Source organism: Helianthus annuus, chromosome 8 (genome assembly GCF_002127325.2).
Source record: "Helianthus annuus cultivar XRQ/B chromosome 8, HanXRQr2.0-SUNRISE, whole genome shotgun sequence".
Classification (NCBI taxonomy): domain Eukaryota; kingdom Viridiplantae; phylum Streptophyta; class Magnoliopsida; order Asterales; family Asteraceae; genus Helianthus; species Helianthus annuus.
In genome coordinates this window covers 94,744,630-94,757,393 of record NC_035440.2, presented here as the reverse complement: position 1 = coordinate 94,757,393, position 12,764 = coordinate 94,744,630, and the positions used below count along the sequence as shown (strand labels likewise).

The following is a 12,764-nucleotide window of genomic DNA, read 5'->3' as shown; positions in this document are numbered from 1 at the left end:
GTATCTTGTATTTTGCACCCGAATTATGTATTTTGTCCAAGTAATATATTTTCATAAATATATCCTCTTGTATGTGTCTAAGCATGTTGTACGTGTATTTTCATGTTTATACTCCTCATGAGTATTTAGTGTATCTTTACGTCTCAATACGCTAGCACGTATAACACATACTATATACACTTAGCACAAAAGTTGGTGATAAAATAATATATATTTTTCTCTCAAAAATATACATATTTATATCCACTTTTATTTTTGAAGAAATCCTCATTTCTTATCACCAAAAATTAGGGAAACCTTGGTAATACCTTTAAATACATTTTTAGGGAATAAGTTCTTCAAAAACTTATATTTTTCTAAGTGTCAAAATTTATAAAAATTTTGACAGAGTTTCCCCTAAAAATGGAGGTTTCCCATGTTTTCAAAACATGTGTTTATTTTCTTTTAAATCGTCAACAATCATCAACAACAATTATCAACAATAATCATCAACAACAATTATCAACAATAATCATCAACAACAATTACTAATTTTCCCCATTTCATGAACTTGCATATTTACAAAAATGTGTAGTAATTTACTAGCACATTTAGTAAGTCTTGTTATCTTTAAAAATAAGTTTAATTTCTTAAAAAAAAACTTTATTTTTAAAGAATATGAAGTTCCACAACTTCTAGTCGGTTTTTACGAAAATTATTTCTTTGTTAAAACTTTTGTTACACTAGTGTTCGCACACTTGTTTGATCACAAAAAATCACTTTTGTTTGTGTAAGATCCGGATTAGAACATGTGATTTCTTTTGACGCTTGGTCTTTTGAAAATACCACTTGTGGACACATAGATCGGCTAATTTTAGACACTATTTCATAAGTAAAAATACTTTTACACAAGTTCATGTTTCTTGTGTGGTAGAGTTTCACCTTTTAACCCTTGCACCATTTCAAACAAGCTTATGTCAAGATCCATGATCTTAACCAAACAGGGTTAAATGATGATCCGAGCTACCACAACGTAGATCGGGCCTAAATAATCACAAATTTCAATTACTACAACATTTACACAACTAGTGAGCTTTTAACCATCATTTTTCATGTTTTTAGTAGACTTTAATGCACCATTTTGTAAGATTTCGAGTTTTAATCATTACACATCACATTAACCACTTCAAAATAGCTCAAGAATGTGTTTTAAGCAACATACCACTAGCTCGAGGCTAGGGAAGTATCTAGACGCGAATGTGGTGGATAAAAGCTAGAGAAAGAGGTCCTTCGAGCTCCGAGTGCACCAAGCCTTCTTATGCGTGACACTTGACACTTGTATGATGTTGGAATGTGAAGAACAAAATCGAAAAATATGATGGATGATCAAGGGGTGTTCGGCCGAAAGTTTTTGAGGGAGAGGAGAGAGTAGTTTTGTGGTGTTGGGTGGTGAATTGTCTAGTGTGCCATCTCAAGGTATTTATAGACATTCCATATGGCATATTCCTAGCATATTCCTGGCATATTCCTGGAATATTCCTAGCATATTCCTGGCATATTCCTGGAATATTCCTAGCATATTCCTGGCATATTCCTGGCATATTCCTGGAATATTCCTAGCATATTCTTTGGAATATTCCTAGCATATTCTTGGAATATTCCTAGCATATTCTTTGGAATATTCCTAGCATATTCTTGGAATATTCCTAGCATATTCCTAGCATATTCCTGGAATATTCTTAGCATATTCCTAGCATATTCCTGGAATATTCCTAGGTTTTCTGCGTTGTCTGCGTTTTGCAGTGTAAGCACTGTGTCGCGTAGGAACACACGGTACGTGCTTAAACTTGAAAAATAACGTTTTTAAGCGTTTTAATTTATTTTTCAACACGAACCTGATTAAAATAAAATTTTAATCATAACAGAATATTTGTGGGATTAAATATTATCCGGGCGGCCATCAACGTTCGTTTCGCAGTTTTGTCGCAATTAGTTCTGCTCTTAAAGTGTGTTTCGGGTGCTTTTTAGTGCTTATTTTTGCTTTCATATAGCATATATATTAAACCCTTGTATGTACTCTTGGGTTTTAATGTATTCTTGTTATTGGACCTACACCTAGGCTCCAATTTTATTGTCTGACTGCTTTCTGCAGTTCCGTTGACACAGTGTGTCTTACCGGTGAGTTTACTAATATTTTTGACGCAACGCTCTCGTTTTTGCATAAAGCAATATTTTGTAGTATAAAACGTACATGAATTCACTTGTATGGAATTCAGAAACTTATTTCTCTTGTAAACTAGATCATGTATGTTCATTAAGGCACGGATCACTGTTCATTTAGTGTACGGAATGTACGGAAAAGTGACGGTTGTCACAAAGCTCGAGCTCGGCTCGTTTATAAACCGAGCCGAGCCGAGCTGGCTCGTTTACAAGCGAGCTAATTTCGAGCCAAGCTTTTTTCGAGCTTTTTTCGAGCGAGTTTCAAGCGAGCTGCGAGCCACGAGTTTTTTCGTCCCACCATGTGTTACGCCAAAGAGTGTTCACCTCTTGTGATGTGGCACAACGTCTGTCAAGTGGCAGTCTGTGGTATGATTTCCCAGGGAAATATGCAAGCCAAACTTTGAAGCGAGTATGTGCCCGGTTAAAACAACATAATCTTGCCAAAATAATGCCTTAGAGTTCTCTAATTTAGGGAGTGCGATAGCTTAACACAACAAATTCGCAGTTTCAAAAAAATAACATGGTCAAAAAAGCATATGGTGAGTTATTGGGGCTAGCTTACTTGGTAGAGGCTCTTGCCTCTTAGCGGGAGGTCTTGGGTTCAATCCCAAGCAAGGGTGAGTTATTTGTAAATATTAGGGCTGTAAACGAGCCGAGCCGAGCTAGACCCAGCTCGAGCTCGGCTCGAATTCGATTTGAGCTGGCTCGGCTCGAGCTCGAATTTCAAATCGAGCTGAGGTTTGAGGCTCGAGCTCGGCTTGATTAGAATTCGAGCTAGCTCGGCTTGGCTCGATCTAGCTCGAACTAACAAAGAATCGCAAAATTTATTACTTAAAAAGCTCTTAAAAATAAATTTCTTCATAGCCTAAGGGCCATAATTGCCATTTAGTTTAACCATATGGCTAAATATACAAGTATAAATAGTTAATTAACTTTCTCCATTCTCTTTACCTTCTTTTATAGGGGAGATACTCCCTTAGTTTTTGTTTTCTAAGCGACGTGGGACAAAAAAATGAAGGATGTAAACGTTATCGAGCCAACTCACAAGCTCACTAGCCGAGCCAGGCCAAGCTCGAGCTCGGCTCGTTTATAAATCGAGCCGAGCCGAGCTGGCTCGTTTACAAACCGAGCTAATTTCGAGCCGACCTTTTTTCGAGCGAGTTTCGAGCGAGCTGCGAGCCACGAGTTTTTTCGTCCCACCATGTGTTACACCAAAGAGTGTTCACCTCTTGTGATGTGACACAACGTCTGTCAAGTGGCAGTCTGCGGTATGATTTCCCAGGGAAATATGCAAGCCTAACTTTGAAGCGAGTATGTGCCCGGTTAAAACAACATAATCTGACCAAAATAATGCATTAGAGCTCTCTAATTTAGGGAGTGCGATAGCCTAACACAACAAATTCGCCGTTTCAAAAGAATAACATGGTCAAAAAAGCATATGGTGAGTTATTGGGGCTAGCTCACTTGGTAGAGGCTCTTGCCTCTTAGTGGGAGGTCTTGGGTTCAATCCCAAGCAAAGATGAGTTATTTGTAAATATTAGAGCTGTAAACGAGACGAGTCGAGACAAGCTAGACCCAGCTCGAGCTCGGCTCGAATTCGATTTGAGCTGGCTCGGCTCGAGCTCGAATTTCAAATCGAGCTGAGGTTTGAGGCTCGAGCTCGGCTTGATTAGAATTCGAGCTAGCTCGGCTTGGCTCGATCTAGCTCGAACTAACAAAGAATCGCAAAATTTATTACTTAAAAAGCCCTTAAAAATAAATTTCTTCATAGCCTAAGGGCCATAATTGCCATTTAGTTTAACCATATGGCTAAATATACAAGTATAAATAGTTAATTAACTTTCTCCATTCTCTTTACCTTCTTTTATAGGGGAGATACTCCATTAGTTTTTGTTTTCTAAGCGATGTGGGACAAAAAAATGAAGGATGTAAACCTTATCGAGCCAACTCACGAGCTCACGAGCCGAGCCAGGCCAAGCTCGAGCTCGGCTCGTTTATAAACCGAGCCGAGCCGAGCTGGCTCGTTTACAACCGAGCTAATTTCGAGCCGAGCTTTTTTCGAGCGAGTTTCGAGCGAGCTGCGAGCCACGAGTTTTTTCGTCCCACCATGTGTTACGCCAAAGAGTGTTCACCTCTTGTGATGTGGCACAACGTCTGTCAAGTGGCAGTCTGCGGTATGATTTCCCAGGGAAATATGCAAGCCAAACTTTGAAGCGAGTATGTGCCCGGTTAAAACAACATAATATTACCAAAATAATGTATTAGAGCTCTCTAATTTAAGGAGTGCGATAGCCTAACACAACAAATTCACCGTTTCAAAAAAATAACATGGTCATAAAAGCATATGGTGAGTTATTGGGGCTAGCCCACTTGGTAGAGGCTTTTGCCTCTTAGTGGGAGGTCTTGGGTTGAATCCCAAGCAAGGGTGAGTTATTTGTAAATATAGGAGTTTGGGAGGAGTAACGTTAGCCATTAAAAAAAAAAATATGGAGACCGTTCGGTTTCACTCGAGTTTCGGTTTCACTTGAATTTCAGTTTCGGTTTCGGTTACATAGTCGATTATTTTAAATACAAGATTGTGTGATACCAAATTAAACTAGCAACTCCTAAACCGGGATAAAAACAAGAATTTCCGAAGGTTTAATTCCAAAATCGGAACGTGAATCAGACCAGTTAATAAAACTTTGGAGAAAAAACCGAAACAGAGTCAACCATTTGACCCAAAAAAAAGTCAAACCCCCCAAACACATGATCCAAATTCCAAATCAAGAACACCCAAACAAACAAGGAAGCTTCAAATCAGAAATTACAAATGAAAATATATATATTAAACTTCTTCGTTAACACATTATCAATGCAAAAAAGCATAAACAGCAGTAGAAATATAAACCAAAAGAGCAGAAGTAACCAACACAATCATAGAAGCAACCGCATTAACCGTAGATCTACTCCCACAACTCAACATCCCCAACCGAATCTCAATCACATTCACCATCGAAAGCATCAAAAACAAGCACCCCATAACCGACCCAAGAGCCGATCCCAACATCCCAAACCGCAACGCCTTCAAATTAATATGTGCCCTAAACGCATCATCAACATCCTTACTGTTGAGCAAATTAATTGCCAGTTTCAACCCTTGAGCAACAAGTGATGAGAATAAAAAGAAACTAAAAGATACGACTTCGAACACGAGAAGCTTTTTAGCAACTGAGATATCTGAGTCGCAGGCGGACCGGTTCTCCAGGCTGCGTTGGCCTGGGGTGGTGAGAGATAGGCCGACGAATACTGCTATTGTGAAGAGTGAGTTGACGTTTACTAGACCGTCTAGTGCGGTTACGTGAATGCTTGTGGTGGATCTTGATTGTTGATTGTAAGTTGAGTATCCGTTAGATCTGCATAGAAAGAAGTTGGATTCAAAGCATGAGATGAATGAAGATAATTGTGTGTGTGTGAGAGAGAGAGAGGAAGAAAGAATGCTTACTCTGCCATTGCTGAACCTTGAAGGCACCAATTTGTTTGATGGAATGGTTTATTGTAGGGTTGGGTTGGAGGGTTGCGTGAAGGAGAACAGTTGTACGGAGTGCAAGACAGTATGCTTTTTTGACTATGTTATTATTGTTGGTATTTATTTGTGTAATGTGTAATGTTATAACATTAAAGTGGATGCTATCTCACTATTAATTTCCTTATGCTTAAAAATATTATGTTTTCTTATATTTATAACCAGAATTACCACCTGTCGCAATGCGGCAGGAGGATTCATTAGTTATATATCATGTTAGATGAAAGAAAAATGTTTCTCACATGACCACAAGCCTATGTGTAAAACCAAGAAAAAAGTAATTAATCGCACGTTGCGACAGACCTATCAAACGGGAAAAATAGACGCATTGCGACATAGATGTCAAACTAAAAAAAATAGATGAAAAAACGTTGAACCCCACACGCACGTTGCAGCGTGTTAACTCGGAAATTTAGAACGACACGTTAAACGGAGAACTTATGAAAGATGAAAAGTATATAAGAGACTAACGTTGGAAGTAAAAAAAAAGTGTTGAGATTAAACTGCGAAAGATGAAAAGCTTTGGGTTGGAAGTAAAAAAAATTAAAGGGGTTAAATTGCAAAAGATGAAAACTTTTGAATTAGAAGTGAAAAATCAAATTAATCAAAGAGGTTAATACCAAAGATTGAAACTTTAGACTTAAACTGCCAAACATTGAAACTTTAGAGTTAAAAAAGAAACCAATTTTAGATTATGAAAACAAAAGAGATAAATAAATTTAGTTAAATTGATGTTTAATATTATTATTATTATTATTTAATAAAAGAGATAAATAAAAAAAATAAGAGTGAGAAATTGCCAGAGAATGACACGTGTCCAAAAAAGATTTTTATTTATTAGTATAAAAAGATATAATGATGCTTTTAAGGGCATGTGAAGGGAAGTTAAAAGGAGAAAGAGATTCCCTATTGTAGTTTCAATGTTTTGTTTAGGGGTGAGCACATGGTTGTAAAACAAGGTTTTTAAGTTTGAGTACTCTCCGAGTAATCACTCCAAGATAGGTTGTCGTGACAACTTTCTTCAACACCGCCTAATTACTCAGAATCGATCAAACGCGGTCAACCTCGGCCAGAATCGGATCTAGTTGGTCAACTCGGGCCGAGTTTGACTTTAAAAAAATAAAATATAATTTCTATACTTATCATATGAAAGAATGAATATCATTTTCACGTATTTTGTTATAACTATTAGTAAAATTATGATTTTTGACATATATTTAATTTTCGAAAACTAATTTCTTTATAATTTAGCATGTCCGAGTTATACCCGGGTACTCTCCGCCTTGTAGGATCGAGATTCAATCTAAACGAGTCGTTCTGAGTCAAATCTAGGTCACTAGAAAGGCGGAAACAATCTAGTAACCTTGAATCGGTGTTAGAATGTGAGTAGAAGCAGAGAAATACACTTTAAACTGGTTTTTCATTGATATAAAACGTTTTTACATGTAGAGAATCCGGCAGCACTTCGTGTCAGATTTCACCAGAATTTTCCAAATGAAAAACCCAACATGCCTATTTATAGGCATACCAGTTCGCATGGAATACACATGTCAGTTCGCACGAACAGATCAACTACCAGTTCGTGTGACCTGGCCTTAAACTTGCCACTTCGTGCGAACTGGTACATTTACACATAAAATTAACTTTCTTACACTTTAACACCTATTACATTCAAACGACACGACCTAGATTGATGACGTAGGCGATAGACATTATGTACCAACAAACTCCCCCTTGGATATTGCCGTAGTCTTCAGACAGCCTGTCTTCAAAAACTTTCTTTCACAGAGACTTGAACTTTTCCTCTCTTTGCTTCGGTTTTTTCAGTAACAACTTTCTGAGCTTTTCATTCTCTTCAACAGCTCTCTTTTCCTCTTCAGCTAATCTTTGCACAACTGTATATCTTGCAATCTTGTCTTTCTTTTCACGTTCCTTTCTCTCCTTTTCAGCGTTCAGAGCCTCTTTCTTTTCAATCTTTCTCTACTTTGATGACCATGCATTTTCAGAATTTATTCCTTTCTGAAAACATATCGTTGCAACTTTCTTAAACTGCAAGGCTTGATCTTTATCTTCAGCTTTGTAACAAATCTTGTTCACAAATAAACATTCGATATCCTTCGCTGAGTAGTTTACAATCCACATTGGGTCATAAAGATGAATATATCTAGCTTCATTTTCAACTTTGTACGTGATCACTGCTTCAGTAGACACGCAACTGTAAACCCAACATAAGAACCCTTTGTGAAAATTCTGTTCCATTTTCGGCAATGGAATATTCTTTATGACTCTGGGTTTCTTGATCTGCAAGATAGTTTCTTCAATGCCTGTTACTTGATCAATCCTCTTGACTTTCTTCGGATAGTGAGGCTTCCAGTGTTTAAAATCTTTGAACGCTTCAAACTTCATTAAACCCCACGTAGGCATATCTCGTTCTCTGACTGGATAAGACAATGTTCTGACCTTGGGTAATTCTTCTACATCCCACCATGGCAGAGACATTATGTCTTGAATACACTCGAAGTACTAAACGCCAAATTCTCTTCTGATTGCATACGCATTCACTTGAGGCAGAAACCCCCAACTGATAATATCACCAAAAGAAACTTCTCTGTCTCTTTTGTAATACTTCAACGGTCTTCTGAATTTTCTCTCAGTATCTTTCTTGAACCAATTCTTTCTTTCTTCTCGCTGTTCATCCTTTGAAATTTCATGAAAACTCTTGTTCTTTACACTCTCAGCAACCTTCCTTCTTAATTCATCTTCATTCGCTTGACTGAAAAACTCTTCAAGCGTCGGAAAACTAGAAGTATCCACGCTCACATTCTCAGATTGACCTTCATCACTCCAATCTTCAACTTCAACTTTATCGTAGTTATCAGCTTCTTCCACGTACTTATACTGATATTCAGGATGCTGATTAATGTCAAACTGATTCAGTTCTTCTTCAAAATCAACCTTGAATTCATTTTCATCAACATGCATCATCTTTATGATCTCAGCTAAAGTGTAAGTGTGCAGAATTTCACCTTCCTCTACACCATGTTCAAGACGTAGAATCAGTCTTGTCACATGATCATCACTTTCATCAACATTCTCTGCATCATCATGCTCCCCCTCACCATATACATTCTCAGGCTTTTCGTTTGTATCATCATGAAGATATTCATCAATCTTTTCTTCATTAAACGTTTTAGTGACTTTTATGCCTGTAGTACCTTGATCATCGTCATCATTACCGTCATCATCATCATCACCGGAAGCAGAATAAACATCTTCTGCATCATCTTTCAAAACATCATCATCATCTTCTTCATCTTCTTCATCATCATCAATCTCACCAGATACTGACGATATTGGACATGGATCAAGAATAGACATTTCAGGATCTATTGTTGGCTCAGACACAACTATTTCCCTTTCAGTTACTTCAGCAACACCTTCAATTGGAACACCTTTGCCTTTGTTTTTCATTTCAGCGTCGATTTCAACTTTTCGTCTAGCTCGTACTTCTTCAAGCTCTATTTCTTCAAACCTCTGTTCAATTGGCTTTCCAATCAAATTTTCTAACACTTTCATCATCATATACGATTCATGTTCTTTCTTAGCATTGTTGGCTTCCAACTCTTTGTTTTTCAGCTTGAAGTATTCATTCTGTTCATCTCTTCTAGCTTTTTCTTCTTCTAACTCTGCTATACGAACTTTCAGAATATCAATGCCTGCTTGATCTGCTTCAACCTTCTTCAACAAAGATGAATTTTCAGCTTCGACAGTCTTAACACGCTTTTCTAACTTCTTTTTCTCAACTAACACCTCTTCCACCTTCTTTTGTAACTTTTTTCATAACATCATCAGTTACAAAGTTAAAATCTCTAATGTCTTCAAGAGCCTCTGGAATATGTGGAAAATCTTTAAATCCAGAAGATCCAGGAGTCGTTTGAATTGGTGGTTGTGTGGTTGGTGGTGTTTGAAGGATGTGTAGTGAAGTTATAACATGTTGTTCATGAACTGGTGTAGAAATACGAAGTTGTGGTGATGATTGTGGCGATTGTACGTGTTGTGGTGATGGTTGTTTTGGTGGTGATTGATGTGGTGGTGGTGATTGATGTGGAATTGGTGATTGATGAGGTGGTGAAGATGGTTGTTGTGGTTCAGCTTGTGGTTCTGGTGGTGGTTGTTGTGGTTCTGATGCATGTTTAGGTTTCAGCTTGATTTTTAATTTTCGCACTGCAGGAGATACAACACGTTTCCTTGCATTAGATTTCTTCCTACCTCCAGATGATGGTGGTGTTTGAACATCCTGAACATGTTCTGGTGATGGAATATACGTTTCATCATCATCATCGTCTGCACTTCTCTTTCTTTTCTTTTTTATCAATCTATCTCTTTGATCATAATTTTCTTTAATCCACCAGTCAGATTCAACATCAATATCACTTTCTTAAGGATCAGAAGAACTCTTTTCTTTATCATCAATTACCTTCTCACCAGCTGCTTCCCCACCTTCCACAGTAACATCACTATCTCTCATCAACTGTTCAGTTTCAGGAGATAGTTGTTCTTAATTTCCTTCAACATTTGCTTCTGTTTCAACTTCTTCAGGTTCATCGACCAACATAGTTTCAACAGCTTTCTTCTTGCGTTTCTTTTGTGGTTATGAAGACGAACCTTCTTCAGCTTAAACTTTAGGAGTTCTCGTTCTACTTCTTTTCTTCTTTTGTAAACCACTCATTTCGTGTTTCCTTGAATTCTGCTAACTTTGTTAATTCATCAGCTGCACTTTTCTCTTTCATCTCTTCATCATTCCTCCACTTCAGATGATTGACAGGATCTAGATCTTCATAGTTAGCACTCTTGATAAATCCAAAGAACTCTGTCTTTGTCTTTGGTTCTGGCCAATGTTTGTGATACTTGGATAATCTGATCAATGTCTCATTATCCATGTGATTCAAAACCAATAGATCATTATCTTCCTCTTTCACAAGATCCGGATAAGCATGATCAAGCATCATTTGTACAAATCTCGGATACATCCAGGTTCGACTTTTAGAAGTAATGTTCTCTTTCATATAGTGGAAAACGATTCTTGAAAAGTTATACTTTTTTTTCAACACTAACGCAGTTACCATACACATATGGTAATCCTTCATCACGTCATAACCGCCCTTCCTGTGACTAAGTGCATGAACAACTGAATGAATGAAGAACTTATATGGCTTTGTGAAACATGCTTTCAAATAGTTTGCGTTGTTCAACGGACCACTGTATCCCATTCTTAACATGCAACCCTTAATCATTCTTTCTGGAAAACTTGTGGGTGAATTTTCATCATCAGGAAAATCTAGCACTTCACGGACAAGTTGTTCAGTGATTATGATTGTTTTATCTTCACCATCTAAGCTCACACTTGAAGTTATCACATCGCTCTCTTCATCGTACGTAGCATTTTTCCAGAAATGAGCGATATGAGATCTGAAAACACTATGCTGATTCGTCAATGCCTTTTGGATAGGTAAACGCTTCATGAATTCTAGAATATCCTTGAATACAACCATCTTTGGAAGCTTTTCATCATAGACACAACAAATGTTGTGTGACGGATCAAATTCAACAATCGAAGCCTGAAACATTCAACAGAAACACAGGTTGAACACTTTTGAACATTTTTCAAAATAAACACACTTCACACGAATTGGCATTTCATGCGAATTGGTCATTTTCAGGCGATGTGAATCTCATACGGTGTGACCAAACTCAAACAAATTGGTGTTCAAACGATGTGGACAGTTTCAAACGAATTGGTGTTTAAACGATGTGGACAGTTTCAAACGAATTGGTGTTTCAAACGAAATGGCCAACTCGTATGAAATGGTGGTCATCACTTCGCTTGAAACTCATCCATGAACAGTGATTTGCAGATTGATTAAAACATGTTTTGATGGTTAAATTGAAATCATATCTCTGTTTTACAACGAATTCCGAACACACTGATGTGATTAACGTTCATTTTAGTCCATAAACAAACCCTAGATCTAAAATCAAAGTTCCGTTCATCGAAGTTCATGCGATTTCCTAAGATCTAATTCAAATTAACAACCTATATGATAAAATTGATGATTTAGATCTGATCTATATCACATTCCGATCACACTTATATGTTTTATATTCATTTTGATCCACAAATTCATCCTAGATCTAAGTTCAGAGATCTGTTCTTCCGAGTTCAATCGATTTCATGAGATCTGGTTCAAATAAACGTTAATCCCTACCTTTCCCATGTTATAAGTTGACCAAACCAACTTATAAACGGATTCCGATCAACAGTTTAACAAGATTTCTACTTGAAATCGATGAAATCTTCAAATCGCCTCAGATCGCTTGAAGGATGCTTTGAATGTGTGTTTGATACGAGTTGTTAAAAATGATGGTTTCATGCGATTTGGCATCCCCTTTATATAGAGGGACCAGTTCGCTTGAAATGAACATTGAGGCGATGTGGCCATTTCACACGGATTGGTCATTTGAAATGATCTGACCAATTGTTTAAACTTTCTGACCACTTCGTGCGAAATGGTCATTTCGTGTGAACCTTTGATTTTTTTAAAATTTTAAAATTTATAACTTTTTGATTATTTTTAACTTTTTACCTCACACACAGTTAATCAAGTCCAAGTTAATGACCCTGATTAACTGTTTAGCCTGCCAAGTCCAAGTTAATGACCTTGGCTGACCAAATTATGATCTTGTTGACATTTTCAAACATAATTAAGTTAGAATTAATGAACTTTTGAACATTTTGAACAATTACCAACTCTTTTCACAAACTTTTCTTAACCAGCCCTCATGATCCAACTTGTATAGCATTGTTGGACTTTGAACATCAGATCTCCAACGTTTGTTGTCGAAAATAAGATGAAATATCAAATCTTTTTGGGTTTAAGAAAGCAAGAAACTATACAAGCGTATTTACAAACTTTTTGTGAGTTTGTGTAAGAGGATCATA

At 37.1% G+C, this 12,764-nt stretch overlaps 2 protein-coding genes across 2 annotated transcripts; both read right to left on the bottom strand.

Annotated features, from left to right (window-relative positions):
• Positions 1-4,987: 4,987 nt before the first annotated feature.
• LOC110873482 lies at positions 4,988-5,894 on the bottom strand. Its single transcript, XM_022122425.2, has 2 exons — positions 5,684-5,894; positions 4,988-5,594 (listed from the first exon to the last, which is right to left on the bottom strand). Exons 1-2 carry the CDS (start codon positions 5,689-5,691, stop codon positions 5,051-5,053), a joined length of 552 nt encoding a protein of 183 aa, XP_021978117.1. The 5' UTR covers positions 5,692-5,894; the 3' UTR covers positions 4,988-5,050.
• A 2,393-nt stretch (positions 5,895-8,287) lies between these two features.
• LOC110870381 (glutamic acid-rich protein-like) lies at positions 8,288-10,292 on the bottom strand. Its single transcript, XM_022119566.1, has 3 exons — positions 10,242-10,292; positions 9,103-9,595; positions 8,288-8,979 (listed from the first exon to the last, which is right to left on the bottom strand). The coding sequence occupies exons 1-3, from the start codon at positions 10,290-10,292 to the stop codon at positions 8,288-8,290; spliced, it is 1,236 nt and encodes a 411-aa protein (XP_021975258.1).
• Between the last annotated feature and the right edge of the window lie 2,472 nt (positions 10,293-12,764).